At 36.1% G+C, this 15775-nt stretch overlaps 4 protein-coding genes across 7 annotated transcripts; 1 reads left to right on the top strand and 3 right to left on the bottom strand.

Annotated features, from left to right (window-relative positions):
• Positions 1-724: 724 nt before the first annotated feature.
• Positions 725-9920, bottom strand: LOC116178142 (GPI inositol-deacylase). Of its 3 annotated transcripts, none has more exons than XM_031497543.1 (15): positions 9535-9901; positions 8977-9490; positions 8773-8920; positions 8503-8720; positions 8206-8457; positions 7073-7246; positions 6753-7024; positions 6553-6703; positions 6234-6499; positions 6071-6187; positions 2481-2699; positions 2248-2433; positions 1431-1988; positions 1282-1383; positions 725-1229 (listed from the first exon to the last, which is right to left on the bottom strand). In XM_031497543.1, the coding sequence occupies exons 2-15, from the start codon at positions 9112-9114 to the stop codon at positions 989-991; spliced, it is 3042 nt and encodes a 1013-aa protein (XP_031353403.1). In that variant the 5' UTR covers positions 9115-9490; positions 9535-9901; the 3' UTR covers positions 725-988. The 3 variants fall into 3 exon arrangements, with proteins under 3 accessions (XP_031353403.1, XP_031353402.1, XP_031353404.1); XM_031497542.1 differs by having other exon boundaries at positions 8977-9142; positions 9189-9900; XM_031497544.1 differs by having other exon boundaries at positions 6234-6465; positions 6522-6703; positions 8977-9920.
• A 10-nt stretch (positions 9921-9930) lies between these two features.
• LOC116178147 (hydroxysteroid dehydrogenase-like protein 2) lies at positions 9931-11959 on the bottom strand. Its single transcript, XM_031497549.1, has 5 exons — positions 11795-11959; positions 11585-11745; positions 11325-11538; positions 11067-11272; positions 9931-10740 (listed from the first exon to the last, which is right to left on the bottom strand). Exons 1-5 carry the CDS (start codon positions 11806-11808, stop codon positions 10100-10102), a joined length of 1236 nt encoding a protein of 411 aa, XP_031353409.1. The 5' UTR covers positions 11809-11959; the 3' UTR covers positions 9931-10099.
• Positions 11960-11999: 40 nt separating this feature from the next.
• On the top strand, positions 12000-13942 carry LOC116178148 (hydroxysteroid dehydrogenase-like protein 2). Of its 2 annotated transcripts, none has more exons than XM_031497551.1 (6): positions 12000-12149; positions 12199-12362; positions 12412-12625; positions 12912-13117; positions 13166-13553; positions 13604-13942. In XM_031497551.1, exons 1-6 carry the CDS (start codon positions 12136-12138, stop codon positions 13824-13826), a joined length of 1209 nt encoding a protein of 402 aa, XP_031353411.1. In that variant the 5' UTR covers positions 12000-12135; the 3' UTR covers positions 13827-13942. The 2 variants fall into 2 exon arrangements, with proteins under 2 accessions (XP_031353411.1, XP_031353412.1); XM_031497552.1 differs by having other exon boundaries at positions 13166-13434; positions 13604-13787.
• A 258-nt stretch (positions 13943-14200) lies between these two features.
• Positions 14201-15674, bottom strand: LOC116178149 (RNA demethylase ALKBH5-like). Its single transcript, XM_031497553.1, has 4 exons — positions 15323-15674; positions 15113-15274; positions 14694-15068; positions 14201-14637 (listed from the first exon to the last, which is right to left on the bottom strand). The coding sequence occupies exons 1-4, from the start codon at positions 15340-15342 to the stop codon at positions 14295-14297; spliced, it is 900 nt and encodes a 299-aa protein (XP_031353413.1). The 5' UTR covers positions 15343-15674; the 3' UTR covers positions 14201-14294.
• Positions 15675-15775: the final 101 nt, after the last annotated feature.

The raw sequence follows: 15775 nt of genomic DNA, 5'->3' as shown, positions 1-15775 counted from the left end.
GGTGTAGTCGATTTTTGGTAAAAAAAGAAAGGTTAATCACCGCCTTTTTTTGAGGCCCGCAAAGGAAATTGTCTCAGATCGATACGGAAAAAAAATTGTCTTATAGAATGTGGCCTGTAGAATCCATAATTTCAAACAGTTCCAAGATTGGGCTACTAGTTCAAAAGTTACAGCCCTTTGATTTTCTTTCGAAATTATTCAAATACTATGCGAAGTATTCGAATACTTTACGAAGTATCCAAATACTTTACGAAGTATTCGAATACTAAAATATTTGTGAAAGTATTTGAGTGACAATTACAAATACTGCTTCCATAAAAGTATTTAATTACAAAGTAATACTTTACAGGATTTGAATACTAAAAAGTATTTACAAAATCGAATAGGTACTGCCCAGCTCTGACCAGAAGGACATTTATTTTTTGAAGTCAGTTGCAGGGTTCGTCATAGATTATTTAAATTTAACAAAGAAACAAAAATATTTGCTATACTACAAAAGTTACTAGTCCTGCAATTAAAGATTGCTATACATAATACCTATTAATGTTCTGTAATCTGTATTACCAGTTGTTCAAAGTTGTCAATGGAAACCAGATGATCAAAGGCTATAGCATTTTAACCCAAAAGTATTTCAACAAGCTTATATTGATGACAGTAGGTATTGTGTGGGCAGTAAGTTTGTCAATCTGGGAAAATCAATTATAGGTCCAAAAATGCTAGCATATAAGTTTACAAACACAGGAAATCCTTTATTTACACAAAAATATCACAGAACATGCAAAAGTGTTCATCTATACTATAACGTTAAATAACAAGTTGAACTTTAGTAACATTTAAAACCTAAAGCATTTCCACGCAAACGGAAAATATCACAAAAATATATAATACACAACTCTCTCAAAAATCAATGGCAAACATATTTTCGTGATTGGAATTTGCTTTTGTTAGTTTTGCATATGTCATAATATTAAAAATCAAAGCATTAGTTTCATTCCAGTTTTGCTTTAACATCACTGCTACTAGTTTCGGTTTCTGGTCCTGTTGTAGTACTGTCATTTATATCACTATCGTCACTAAATTCATACTTGGAGGCGAGCATTTGATGACAAGTTACCAAAACGATCACAGATGTGATAATATAATTTAACCGATGTAAAAATACTGAAGAATATATTAGAGTAACACCCACTAACAGTGTAAGTATCTGTCCCAGATACGAGTAACCACATCTGAAACAAATAACAATAAACTGAGTTCTTTTAAACAAAGCAAATGACCTACATCTCTGTTTTTGGTAGATCCATATGCCATAAAGGTAGGGCACAAATTGATAACAACAAACCAGGCACAAATGAAGGATCCGGCTGCAACATGGTACTGTACCTAATATAGAAATGTAATATTTGTTCAAATTAATATAAACGCCATACTTAAAGTTATGCGCCCAGGTTAATACTGATGGCACACTAAGACCAGCCATAATGCACCACATCATGAAAATACTAAAGTGAAAGAATATGTCGTCACAATTTACGACTCTGGATTCTTCCATTTGATTACGATTTTCAATACTTTTTTCGTCAGTTTGATCTGACTCCACTTTACTTTCTTCACTAGACGAATTGTCCATAGCAACCAAATTTTCCACTTTATTTTCAATCTCAGCGCCCTCTTCAGTTTGTGGTGACGATCCCTCCTTTTGAGTATCATCCTCGTGAGTATTTTGACTCACATCCGAGGTAGGATTTCGTCTGAACTGCCTCGCGAAATACTTTAAAACTGTAACTACTAATTGTTCGATGTAATCTTGCGACATCTGGGTAAGCTTCAGAAAATAAAAGATGCAGCCGATGCATAAGCTTAAACCTCCGCAAGTCGTAATACTTAATAATACTAACATTATTGCTACGATCCCCGGCAGCTTATGCAAGACGCTGAGGACCCAGCCTGATAATTTTTCAGATCCCATCATGGTGCGAGCTAAAATTCTAGGTTTGCGTAGTACAATGACATTATTACAAGTATTCAGTCATTTTCCCAACAAAAAATCCTCACAGTCAATTGGTAGAAGTCCCGCAGGGTGAATTGCCGTCACTGCGAATAAAATAGAGGCCCTCTGACAGGGCTTTCTTTACAAAACAAACCACCGATTGTAATTTGTTATCAATAATTGCAGCAACATGTGGCGACCCAACTGACTGGCAGAATTCTTTCGGTGGGCAAATAACCGTGAATCCTCTGGCTTACTTGCAGGCTAATTTATGAAAGGTGGCCTCATAAAAAATCAACGATATCGATAATACTAAAGCGGCCGACCACACTATGCCCACGCTGCTCATGTATAAAATCAATGGTAGCAGCAAAAAGTCGTTACCTTCCTCGGTAATTACATGCCAATCGGGTGCCACCCAAGAATTCGAAAGTCTCTTGCAACTACAAAAGACAATGTAACTAAAATGAAATTAGATCAACGAAACTACCTTAGTCCTCGCGAGACGAGTTTTACCATTGGCAACAGATAGTACGGTTTAATTCCAAACTGCGCCACCTTGAAAAACATACTGCACCTACCAGTAGCTTCGATGCCCAAGATTTGATTGCGAAAAGTTAACAAAAGCACTGCCACAATGTTAGGTAAAAGTAGCGGGGTATAGATTCTCGCTATTTGACCCATACTTCCCAATATATCGTACCTTATACTGGAATGTAAAAAGTTAAAACTTGCGCACCCTATACCAAAAGGTAGATGGTTGATTGTGAATTTCTGAGATGCAGTGCAAATTTCTGAAAAGACTTTCGTTCAGATCTCTGTCACCTCAACAAAGCGGATTGTTACATGACGGTCGTGTTTGTACCAGAGTTTTATATCAGATGCTACTGGAGACAGTATTTCACTGCTATCCCGTGTATCGTTGAAGATATGCTATACCTAATATTTATTGCTACTGTATTAAAACTTTTAGTCTGAATTACATTTTGGTGAAGGTCTGAGAAAAGACTACGGTGGGGGTTCATTTATGTTACAATGAACCAACAAAATCATTTTAACAAACCTTTGGTATTAATCCAAATATCTTCATTACCAAAAAATCCATAAGGACATGAACTGAAATTATAACATTTTTAGTAACTGATACGCATACTAATAATTTAAAACCCGCAAAGCAAGTAAGCAGCCCTATCGAACAAGTAAACTTCTTACATTAGTTTAGGGAGTTGGGGAACTCTGGCTCACTTCAAGACTATTATTTGAAAGACTTTCATGATTGTGATTTACCAATTTTAGCAACAGAAAGATGTACTGGTTGTGGTCTGAACATCATGGCTGTAGAATCGTGTAGAAGGTTTCATGCAGCAAAAGAATAGCCATATTAATAAGTATGCAAGAAAATTTTGTCTCTCTCTTTTTGTTTTTCAACAAGCATTCCGATAATGATAATGGCTGTATAAACCCACCATTAGATGTACTAAATTAGTGATATCGGTAGTACAATGCAAAGATTCCGGCAATTAAAATTCTGTGTCTTATTCAAATATAAGAAGAATTATAATAAAATTATTGACACCAACGTCATATTGTTATTAATATTACAAGCATCAACTGTGCGCAAAACAATTAAGCTGATTACAGTTACTTGTTTTACTTAACACAGATTGGAAGTAAACAAATATGTGCTCCTGTGAGTACTTACCTACAGAAATAAACTTACGCACTCTTACGTTATGTAACAATATGTCTTTTTATGTCCCTTTTGCCATACACCAATGAATGTAAACGACCTGCCAATGCATTTTCAGTTGCCAAAATAAACAGTTAACATTGCAGCCAAAATACCCGTCGCTTATGTCTTTCAATTTCGACAGCACAACAGAAAACAAACGAATTGCACAATCACCCAACCACCATAAAGTCCCTAGTTAAACCAAAGAGAATTAAATATTGAGATTCTGTAAATCATGAAACCAACCACTAAGCAACGTATTTCCATCTATTGATGTATTTCAATATCAATAAAGAGGCGAGTTTGGAGTTCATATCGAGGGCACCGTGGAAGAAGGGCATATCAACAAAAATGTAAGATTTCAGGAAATGAAAAAAACATTTCACAAATTTACTATATACTAAAATTTAATTTAGGGCAGTTATTTCTCATTACTAGTGGATATGTTCTAGTGAGTCTTGTGAATCTTTGAACAAAAAAGCAATCAGAGTATATTTTTGATCTTACGCCCTTTTTGGTATGAGAAAATGTTCGATTTTATTCTAGAACTGTAAGGCGTATATTTCGATGCGAATAAACAAAACAGAGTAAAGAACTGACGACATTTATTTCACAAAAAAAAACACAAATACGAATAAAAGGTGGATAATTTGTAAATAATCTTGCGTTTAGCCATTTTCCAAATGACGTTATATATAGGGACTACTGGTTTATACGCCGAAATTGCGACAACTCACGGTCGTATATGACCATACGCCCTTTTAGCTCTTTACTCTTTATGAAAATCAGTGGTTACAACTTTTTTTAATAGAAATTCCCACTCTCTGATGATGGGGGGCCCAATATATATAAAATATAGTACTACGCGATCAAAAATGAGTTGCTGTCGAATCACCTTTGGAACTTTTGTTTACATGGGAAATCGTATTAAATTAAACTTCCAAAGCCGACTCGACAGCAACTCATTTTTGATCGCCCGGTGTATATATTTCGGTAAATATCGAATGTACAAAATTTTTCTATCTGAAAGTTGTTTAACATTTGATTTCCCATAATAAAGCAGCATTCAGTTGTTTTTATTGCAGAAAACAAATGGGTAATGAACAGTATTGAATGTTTTTAGATGGCAGTACACCTTTTCATTAGGCATTAAGCTGTTAGTGCCCTTATTCAAAAAAATGTTTCAAAAAAATTTATTATAATTAGATCAGTAACATTAATCCAGATATCCGACATCAAAATAAAACAAATGAACATGTACATTTCTTATTAAATCTTGAAGACAAAACGAAATTAGCAGTAACATGGTTTTCATCGCAATGAATGTTCAAAATGTTCACCATTACCTGCAAGGCAGTGGCATAACAAACAAAAAGCTTGAAATAAAAATTAATTTCTTCTACACAGGTGCTAACGTGTTACGTCATTGAAAAGAGAAAAAAAATCTATCAAGTGAGCCTAATGAAAGTGTGCTTTGCTATTTAAAAAAATTCAAATGTTTTTCGTTATTCGTTTGTTTTCTGAAATAAAAACAACTGAATGCTGCCTTATTATGGGAAATAAAATGTTAAACAACTTTCATATAGAAAAATGTTGTATACAGTCGATATTTACCGATATTATGTATACTATATTCCATACATATGGGCACCCTGTATATTAAATTGCAAGTTATTCATTAGGCGTAAAAGCCATTTTTGATAAAAAATGTTCATACGCCCTTCTCGCATGACGCCCTCGATATGCTATGCCAAAGTAGTTCAAAATTATGCAGTTTTCGTTAATTAAACTCAAATTAGCACCAGTAAGCTGTAAGTGAACCCATATTTGTATAGCATTGAATCTCTTTATATTTAATATTCTTTGCTTTAACCTCCAAGCGTGGACAATGCTTTACATATAAATAAAGCAAAAAACACTTAGCCATGTTTACCCTTACCCCATATTATAGTATATGGACTGCAAGTAAGATATAATCATGGACATTGCCTGGATATGTGAGTTTCAGGGTAAAGCAAGTCTGCTCAAAATTGTCCGATGAGATACTTTTTGAGACTGTCAAAGTTATAATTACCAAACCTCAATTAATTAATCACGTAGGTATGCCAAAAAAACATACCTATTCTTATTTGTGGATGTATAGAAGATAATGAAAAATATTTAATTGCCCGCACTACTTGGTTGCTAAAAAAGCTGTTCTTTACGTGGTCTAAGTGGTGTTTACATGACTTTAATTTAGCCCGAGATTCACATACCCACGACTACAGTGCCCCCTACTGGTGACCCCATTGTGTATTGAAAGCACAGGGCTAATAGCAGTCCATGTACTATATCGTCCATGTGTTTACCTAACCGAATACTGGCACAACGGATCCAGTGTCAGCTGAAGTGATGCAGATTCATTCACACCATTAATCGGACGAGAATTGTGCAAGCGTATCTGAAATGGATGTATGTCTTCCTCCCTAAAACACTTTACATAAATTAAGGAAGACCTATAAACAAGCTCACGTAAAATGCTTGTGGGTATTTTGGTTTCCCCATGGCACTTTTAAACTTGCTGTGGCATGATGAACTTTGCTGCTACATTTTATGAGATCCACATAAACTTTGTAAACCTGTATAACATGTGTCAACTGTGGCATGATAATCTCGTAGTATAAACTTTTCTCGTGCGTTTGATTCAGAAGCAGTTGACGTTGGAAAGAAAACCAAGATGGTGTCTTCACTGTTAGTTTTCTATCTGGTTCAAAATATCTATCGATTTGTATTACTACCTAAGATTTAGTTTCAAATTACCTATACACACCAGAACGGGTATAATACACACCGGTTTGCTAGTCGGTAGTAGACGCACAATTACATGAGTGAGCTCAGTGTAGTGTCTTTTCAGTTCTTGCGTGTCCAATTTCAACAATTTTCTCCGGTAGCGAATCGACGGCCAAATTTCAGTAAAATGACTAAGATGAATGCCATCAGAACTAAAACACAAAAATCCATTCACCACCATATGGCGAGTTAATTTGTTACCATATCCGGCGTTGTTCTTGTAATTGCGTGGCGGAACACGCGAAAACCCATTCGACAACATCGACATTTAATGCCACAATTGTCAAGTATCGATAGTCAGTATCTCCGAGAATGCGAAGCATGTGATACTGCATTTGTTGTACTCCATGCGCTAACGAAATTGTGTATTGTTTTTGTAAATTCTCAATCCACTCACTGCGACCTCGTGCGAACATCACCGACTGAGTTAAATGACTGGACTGGATTGATTTGCGAATCTTTATACCGTTGTTCTGCAAAGGAACAATAGGAACAGTATGAAAGATGAGCGGTTGCATTACATTAACTAAATGATGGTAAAATACTGCTCGCAGAAACTCGGGATCGTGACTCATTTGCTTGGTGTTAAAATCTACTGCATCAAATAACCCTCTCGCAATCACTAAGACAAGTTGCTTGCACCACAAGATACATAAATGATCCATTGGTAGCCAAACCAGTGGTACAGATGGACTCTACAAAAACATACTGACTCATGCAGTCGCAACAAATTGTAAACCTAGAATACCACTGGGGCCTAAGTAGTAGCTTAAGCGGTAATCAAATAGTACATTATTTAATAAGGCTTAGTCACTTTTTGTGGCGCATCTGTTATTAAAAAACTCACAAAAAGGGACTTCTAACTCAAATAAAATATGGGGGGTCATTGGAAACTACACCAAATTTCATCGTATATTTACGTTTCAAGGTCAGCTTGAATTTGTTGATGCAAATTGATCAGTGAGTTGATTGTATGATTAAATACAGTTGTTGACAAAATAATAGCTCTGTAATACATTGATCGGTACAGTTGGTGAGGTTCCAGCTGCCTTTTTTTTCTCAAAATGTCAAAATCATGGAGGTATACTGATAATGTGTCAGTAATTTGAGATTTCGCGAATCTTTCCATAGCATTTCCAAGCATAGCATAACATTACGCTTATAACTAAATCTATAGATACTGGATAGTCATACGGTCTATATACATTGACATATGAAATTACAAATTTTCAGCATTATTCTCAATATTTTTGCACAGGATGCACCTTTTCTTCGCTAACATGTACTATTCTCACTCTACTGATGGATTATTAGATGTGTGACAAAATTGTCAAATAATACAAAGTTCGTGATCCTATATGAAAAACATTGCAATTTATCGGACATAGGAGAAAGAATAGCATTGGATATTTAGAGAAGAAATTAAAGACTGTGCCTCTTATTATTACAGAAATTACACTTCAAATATGTTTACACAATGTTCCACTTCTTGAAATATTTTTAGTCGGTATTATAAAGCCATCCTTCATTATGTTGATTTTTTAAAACGTGTTAAGGCATTACCTTTGGTAAATATGCCTAGGAGTTTCCTTGAAAATATTTTCAAAAGCTTCTTACCAGCCCCAGCAGTTTGCCTTAAGCCAGATTAACTTACAAAAACATGCAGACTGTCCAAGTACCTTGCAGTGGTAATAAATGGAGTAATCAAGTAATCATTATAACCACCAGACAAAGAAACAATTGTGCTATTGACAGCTTTATTCACCGTTCTTATGCGATGATAATAATCCAACATGTACGAATCCAACATTAAAGGTGGTCGAGAATGGGGTGCAGCTAAAGTGATAATTAATGGCACTATGCTATTATCGAGAACTGTTAATAGTCCTCGAGCTATGACACCCCCCTGAAAGAAGTAGATGACGAAATTACAAGTGAATTATATACTTGCCATCGAATGTCCAAAAAGGACAATGTTTTTTGGCCGAGTCTTCGGGTATAGTTCTAATATTTGATAAACCGACTTGTTTACATACTCAGTCTGTTCCTGCAGTAAAGCTCCATTAAGACCACTAAATTCATTGTTCAGATTCACAGCAAAAAAGTCAAAGTGAAAGCCAGATCTATCATCCAAACTTTTACGTAGACAAACTGACGCAAGAGATCGAACTGCGAGTAATACAGTTTAGTTACCTACCAATTTTTCTACAAAAACCTGCACCTTGTCTGTAAGAACCTGCATTTCCCGGTATAAATAAAATGGGAATCCCGGTAAACTTCATGTTTCGTGCGTTGTAGGTAAATCTCCCTTCACTATAGGCATACAGGCCGTACTTTCTAAAACGATGGTCGGTATCGAGCTTTATATGCTGCAAGTAAATTGTACGGTCTATGAAGTAGGTAAAGGGCAATTGCATAAACTTACAACAAATTGGGGGTACTCATACATGTAAGTCATTTCACACCGATTTACTTCGTGATCTTTTAAGAAAATTAAAATTCCAAATAAATATGCTAGAGTTACTATCACAGAAGATAGTATAAATCCACTAACCACCCCCATTAATGCAGCTTGTAGCTCTCACATACTCCTAAAATAGTTTGAAAATCTATGAAAATTTGAGGTTAGGGTTTTACTTTCTGTGATTTGTTCATGTAATCCTTTTTCACGCACACTATATAATAATATACAGGATCATTGGACCAGCAGGTATCCTACAATAGTTTCGTCACTGTAATCGTACCCTGCGACTTTATCTAATTTTTGATTGGTTGATGAGATCGGCGACTATGTTACAAGTTTCTGGTATGTACCTACATTATTATTGTGTTTAGAAGTGCATTTATTAGAAGAATATTTGAGAGCTGTGTTGAAATACTCAAAATTAGGTCGTTTAAGGTGTACTCTTGTTAGAATATGTGTGGAATAAAGTAACCGGCTAAAATACACAAAATAGACTTCAGTTATATATAGTTCATATACATTTTTGACTCTCAGATTGTATACTGCCCACCATAAGTAGGTACCTGAACACATAGTATATTTTGATCAATTTCGAAGAAATTTTCAGGACAGGTGCATTTATTCCGTAATAATAAGAAGCGATAAATATTTCAACAGGAAATTACAACAAATTCAAACACCAATTATGAGTGGATCCGGCCCTGTTTCTTGCGCATTCAGCTACTTCCTCTCACAAAGTTTTTGTTGCCCAAAAGCGTATTGTTAGGACGCTGCGAGAATGTTCCAAAAATTCATAGATACATGCAGGAATCTTTTCAAAATCTATTGTCTGCTTGTATTATGTATATTTATTGACATGTCCTATACTTACCATCGTCCATGGAATAAAATTATTATTATTAGAAATCATCCTCATTTGGAAACCAAAGAAGAAAATCTTTAATTACCTACTGTTTATAGTACAAAAATATCAGCACATTTCTTTTTCTGACATACAATGCAGTATACAAAATGTCCTATGTAATATATTATAATAAACAAATTATGTTAATTCATTCGCAGTTCGCAAATAAATAGAACAGCCTTAAATTTTTTCCCTTAGACTTACCATTAATTTATCAAGTTTGAGGGCTTTCTGCATATTGCCACTTATTTTTAACTTACCTGTCATAAACGCAGTGGCAGGTTTCATTTTACCTGAAAACATATCGAAGAAATGTTTGCTATCCATTGTCAAAGTTGCGTCCGCTTCTTGAGGTGGCTGTCCCGTTCCGCACGCTCCTGCACCGGTTTTCAAATCAATAAACCAAGTACTTGACTCCTCACCAGTCACAACAAACTGATAAATTGCCTGAGTTTTTTCGACTAATTTCGGGTTTAATATGCTCTCAATCGTTTTAAAAATGCCCGAGATTTTACCGACAGTGGGAGCTGGGACTTTTTTTATGCTCGTCGCTTGCGCAAAATCTGTAATTTTAGAGATATTTTCATCTATGAATCCGTCCATGTAAAGATCATCTTTAAATTTGGGATTGGAAGCGTAGTGATCAAAATTGGTTACACCAGCTTTCTTTAGTAGCTCTTCGTCCAAGAAAAATTGACCTGTTGGCTTTGGATCTTGGGTGAAAATGTGATACGCGGCATCCGCGACGATTTCAGGTGTTCGCGCATGGTTGTTACTCGACTCTTTTCCAAGGAGCATTTCTACTGCTGCCGTATTTATAACTGCAATTAGTAATAAAAGAAATCAGCGTTGACTTAAATTTCAAGTAGGTAATGTAAAAAAAACTGTGTTTATTGCACAATGGGTATGAGCAAATTACAGTTATCGAAATTTAATTTTGCTGGCTACGCTTAAGCTAAGCTAGGCTAAAACTTGTCAGTACAAACGGCCATACGGGCCATTAGAGGTGCGTTTTTTTTATTGCGAGACTTATGAAATGTACCAAAATTCGGCAGTCATCTCTCTCCTTTTGTTTTAATCAAGAAAAGAAAGGGAATGAAATAATGCATGCTTCATTCTGCATTGTTACATAAAATGCTTTACAAACCTGTTTTTGGCCACAATGCATTTACAGCAATATTAAATGACTGGAGTTCCTCGGCTAAACCAAGCACACACATCGACATGCCATACTTGGATATCGTATATGGAAGATTTTTGCCAAACCAAAAGGGATTCATATTCAAAGGTGGTGATAAAACCAAGATGTGAGCGTGTGAGCTTTTCTTCAAGAACGGTATGCATAGTTTAGATCTGAAACAGTACAAGGTGCGACCTTTACTGGCAGAAGTAAGGAATGTCTTACACCAAAAATGTACCCCTGGTATTGATGTTATTCATTAAGTCATATCTCTTCATGGGGGTTTCTTCTGTAGATGTAAGGGAAATTGCGGATGCATTATTAACCAAAATATCAATACCGCCGAACTTTTGAGCTGCAGCGTCAAGGGCATTCGAAACCAAAGCCTCATCACGTACGTCGACGACACAAGCCAAACCTTTACCGCCAGCTTCCTCCACTGCAACAATTGACAATTGTTGAGAGAATTAGCTTGTCATTTGTACCTTCTTTAACAGCAGAGTGAATTGTGCCAGGTAGTTTAGGATGTGGCTCGACCGTCTTCGCAGCAATCACCACATTTGCTCCATCCCTGGCTGCCTTTAAAGCGATTGCTTTACCGATTCCCCTACTTGCTCCTGTTATAAAAAGAGTCTTTCCCGCTAATCTAAAAATATACCTAAATGCTTATTTTGTTTGTATCTTAAGTGGCTCACCCTGTTTGTATCATCTTGGATTTGGTTACAGAATGAATACTGGTTAGTAGTAAACAATTGTCATTAACTGACAATGATGAGAATAAATAAAAAATACAAAGTCCAGTTTAAAGTTTATATTTAACCCACCACTTGACCAATTTCCTAACGGTAGACAACTCTCCATAAATTTACAGTGGTGACGTACACTTTCTCGATGCGTAATGCACCCCACTCTTGATAACAATTGAGTACATTTGAACTAATTTTTGACCTAACCTGGAATTTGGACCTCTACCTATGGAATTATCGTTCTGTTCTTGACTTTGGACTTCGCTTTCTAATTGTGACTTATTTAAATCATGATAAACACAGGGTATGTAATTGCAACCATTTAGGTTCCAAATGTAAAGCTCTAATTGCAGCAAATTAGCTGGTAAAACTCTGTTTATCACAGGAGCAAGTAGAGGAATCGGCAAGCAGATTGCTCTAAAGGCAGCTCGTGATGGCGCAAATATCGTTGTGGCAGCCAAAACAGCTGAGCCCCACCCAAAACTGCCTGGCACCATTTACACAGCCGTCAAAGAGAGTATGTTTGCAACGTAATTTATGATTGCTGCTCTAAGTGTGCATTTAAGTTGAAGATGCCGGGGGTAAAGGTCTGGCTTGTATTGTCGATGTACGAGATGAGAAACAAATTACTGCAGCCGTTGAAGAGGCCGTGAGGAAGTTTGGTGGCATCGATATTGTTATAAATAATGCTTCGGCCATTTCATTAACCAGCACCGAAACTACAGATATGAAACGATACGATCTAATGCATAATATTAATACAAGGGGGACTTTCTTAGTGTAAGTCTAATCTAGAGCCATTATTATTAGATTATTGGTAAAAGTGTTCATTCAATTCTGTGGTTCTACAGTTAACATGGGACACTATAAATTGCTTTGGTGTAGATAGTAAGATAGAGTATGTTAAAAGACCTCTTTAGAGAGTTCAATCAAAGAAAGAAATATATCTGATAATATACAAAAAGTTACCAGTCTATTTTATATCTAGTAGAGCTAGTTATACCATCTTTGTTTTATAGTTAATAATTTCAAGCCTTGCTTACACTTTATTAATACTTATTTACAGATCGAAAGTATGTCTTCCATATTTAAAAAAAAGCTCTTGGGCCCACATACTGAATTTATCTCCCCCTTTGAATCTAAACCCGCGTTGGTTCAGCTCACATTTAGCATATACCATGGCGAAATATGGTATGTCGATGTGTGTTCTGGGCATGCAAGAGGAATTTAAGCAGGACAATATCTCTGTAAATGCACTCTGGCCTCGGACAGGTAGGTACCATGTGTAAATGTTGCCGTTAATACACATTATTATTCAAGCGATTGATACGGCAGCACTTCAAATGCTCTTAGGCGCAGACCAGAGCAAGAAGCATGGGCGTAAACCAGAAATACTTGCGGATGCCGCTTATTGGATCTTAACGCACGAGTCCAAACCAACTGGCCAATTTTTCTTGGACGACGAGGTGTTGTTGAAGGCGGGCGTTAGAAATTTAGACCAGTATGTCGTCGATCCCAAATATAAAGATGAACTACACTTGGACTTCTTCGTGGATCCACCAGAAGGGGCGCCGATCACCAAGGCTGTAGTAAGTGGTAAAATTGGTGAAGTCTTTAAATCGTTTGAAGGCATTTTAACTGCTGATGTGGTGAATTCTTATAAATGTACATACCAATTTAATATAACCGGGGAAGAAGCCGGCAAATGGTATTTAATTATACTCCAATTATTATAATGTCGGCCGTTTTAATTTTCAGGTATTTGAATTTAAAGCAAGGCTCGGGGTCGTGGGGTAAGGGCGATGTTTCCAGTGAAGCAGACACAACATTTACGATGGACAGTAGCATATTTTTAAGTATTTTTCGAGGAAATATGAAATCTACGGCTGCCTTTGTTGCGGGCAAAATGAAAATTTCTGGAGATATGATGAATGCAATGAAGCTTGAGAAATTAATGAGCCTTCGGAAATCAAAATTATAAATATGCATCACCCTATTTGTTGGTGATATACCCATTACAATGGTTATTATGTTATTGCTCTTCAGTTACATGCACGAATATTTTTTTAATAAAGGTTATTATGACTTCTGAATTAATTATTATTTATTATTCATTAATATACGAGGTGTCAATTTTAAAACTTGCAGTCGGCCATATTTTCCAAACCAAAGAAGATATTGAAAATCGCGCAAAACCGTTTCGGGGGTATCGAAGGGGAACCAGAATGACAACCCCCCCCAGCCCCCCTCTTCAAAAATCCTAAATGGCAACCCTATGCTTGTGACACATCGTTGGAAAGCTACTACTCTTCCTTCATAATCATTTGATTTATGTGAAGGATTTGGATAAAACAATTAGAAGAAAACGACAAAATATCTAATTACGAAATATACATTAAATTACATACAAAAACTAAGCCAGGTTTCTATCACAATTCTAAGTGAATTCCTACTCGCTGATACTATATGCTTTATTTGCGTACTGTTTGTTGTCGGCGAAGTAGGTTTTTCTCGTATGAACTTTCATAATTCCTCCATAATTGCCACGTTTACCTTTACGCACCTTCGAATATTTGTCACAAAATTTCTTCAGCACACCTTCAGTTGTTTTATCATTGTCCAACTTAAACTTACTGGCTGCGACTAAATTAACATTGTTAGCATCCAATAGCGTACTCAAATGTGAAAGACGAGGGGCGTTTGGTAACACTCTTCTTAGAAGTATGACGGCTCTATAAAACGTGGTATCCTCTGGACGAATACAGTGCGTTATTTCGTTTGCCGCAAACCCGCTGAAATTACGCAAGTAATTGTAAATTGTATTGCATGTGAGCGAGCTGCAACATACCTGAGCAAAGTAACGACACCCCGTGGCAAAGGAAGGCGTAGGATCGGTTCGCTACAACGAATTGGCTTGTATTCGAATTTACAGCCGAAACACATTGCACAATCACTGAACAGGCTGATGGATATTATAGGGCGATCGAAAATGTGAGGGGGATCAATATGTGAGACAATGCAGCCACCTGGTAGGTATTCGTTTATGACGGCACTATTCACAAAGTTTGCCTCAATTACATTCGCCGAAATGAGAGGATTTATAATATACAAATAGATCCAAAGCGGTATAGGTTCTATTAGATTGGACGGGTATAGCCGTTCCAATCCGAGTCGTTTCTCTGACATTTGTGCTCCATATGTGTACCGCTCCCCGAAAAAGTATCTAAAATACGGACTTATTAACCTGCATTGTTGAGACAAATATACTTCGTTCTTAAAAGGGTCCTGTCGATTGAATGGTGCTGGTAACACCCAACGCTTCCCAAGTTGATAACGTCTCGCACATATGCTTCGAGTCGGTCGCATTCACGTGCTGAATACACAAATGGTTGTTCGATGCTGTTGACCAATTTCTCTATAGTACCCGTCCTAAAATAAGCAATGTTAAGCAACTGAAAATCCTTTCTTTATTAGTACTTGCAGAAATGAGCATCCATGTTGTATTTCAGTATCTGCACAGGTGATTTATTTCTTCCATTATCTTGTGATAAGAGGATTTATTCAATTTGAATTTCAATAAATCAAGTGTAGAGGACTTGGAAGAAAAGAAATAACTGCAGCCAGTTTAATTCAAAATTTAGAAAAGAGAATAAACCCACACATTTCGTGATTTTAAAATAATTTTAAGTTGAGGACCTCTTACATAATTCCAAAGTTTCAAATTAATCGCGATTTATTTTTAATATCAGCTTTTTTATTATTGATTTAAAAATCGTATTTGTGATCTGTACCAACTTTTAATGATTATAGCTTCGTTTTAAGGATTACCTATCAATCTAAAAGAGTTTAACAATGTACTGTATCTGTATCAAACTACAGTAGCTACAATAAAACAAATTGCACCTAACTAAGGAAAAAATTTGATTACCT

Source organism: Photinus pyralis, unplaced genomic scaffold (genome assembly GCF_008802855.1).
Source record: "Photinus pyralis isolate 1611_PpyrPB1 unplaced genomic scaffold, Ppyr1.3 Ppyr1.4_LG8, whole genome shotgun sequence".
NCBI classification, from domain to species: Eukaryota; Metazoa; Arthropoda; class Insecta; order Coleoptera; family Lampyridae; genus Photinus; species Photinus pyralis.
This window is presented reverse-complemented; position numbering and strand designations above follow the sequence as displayed.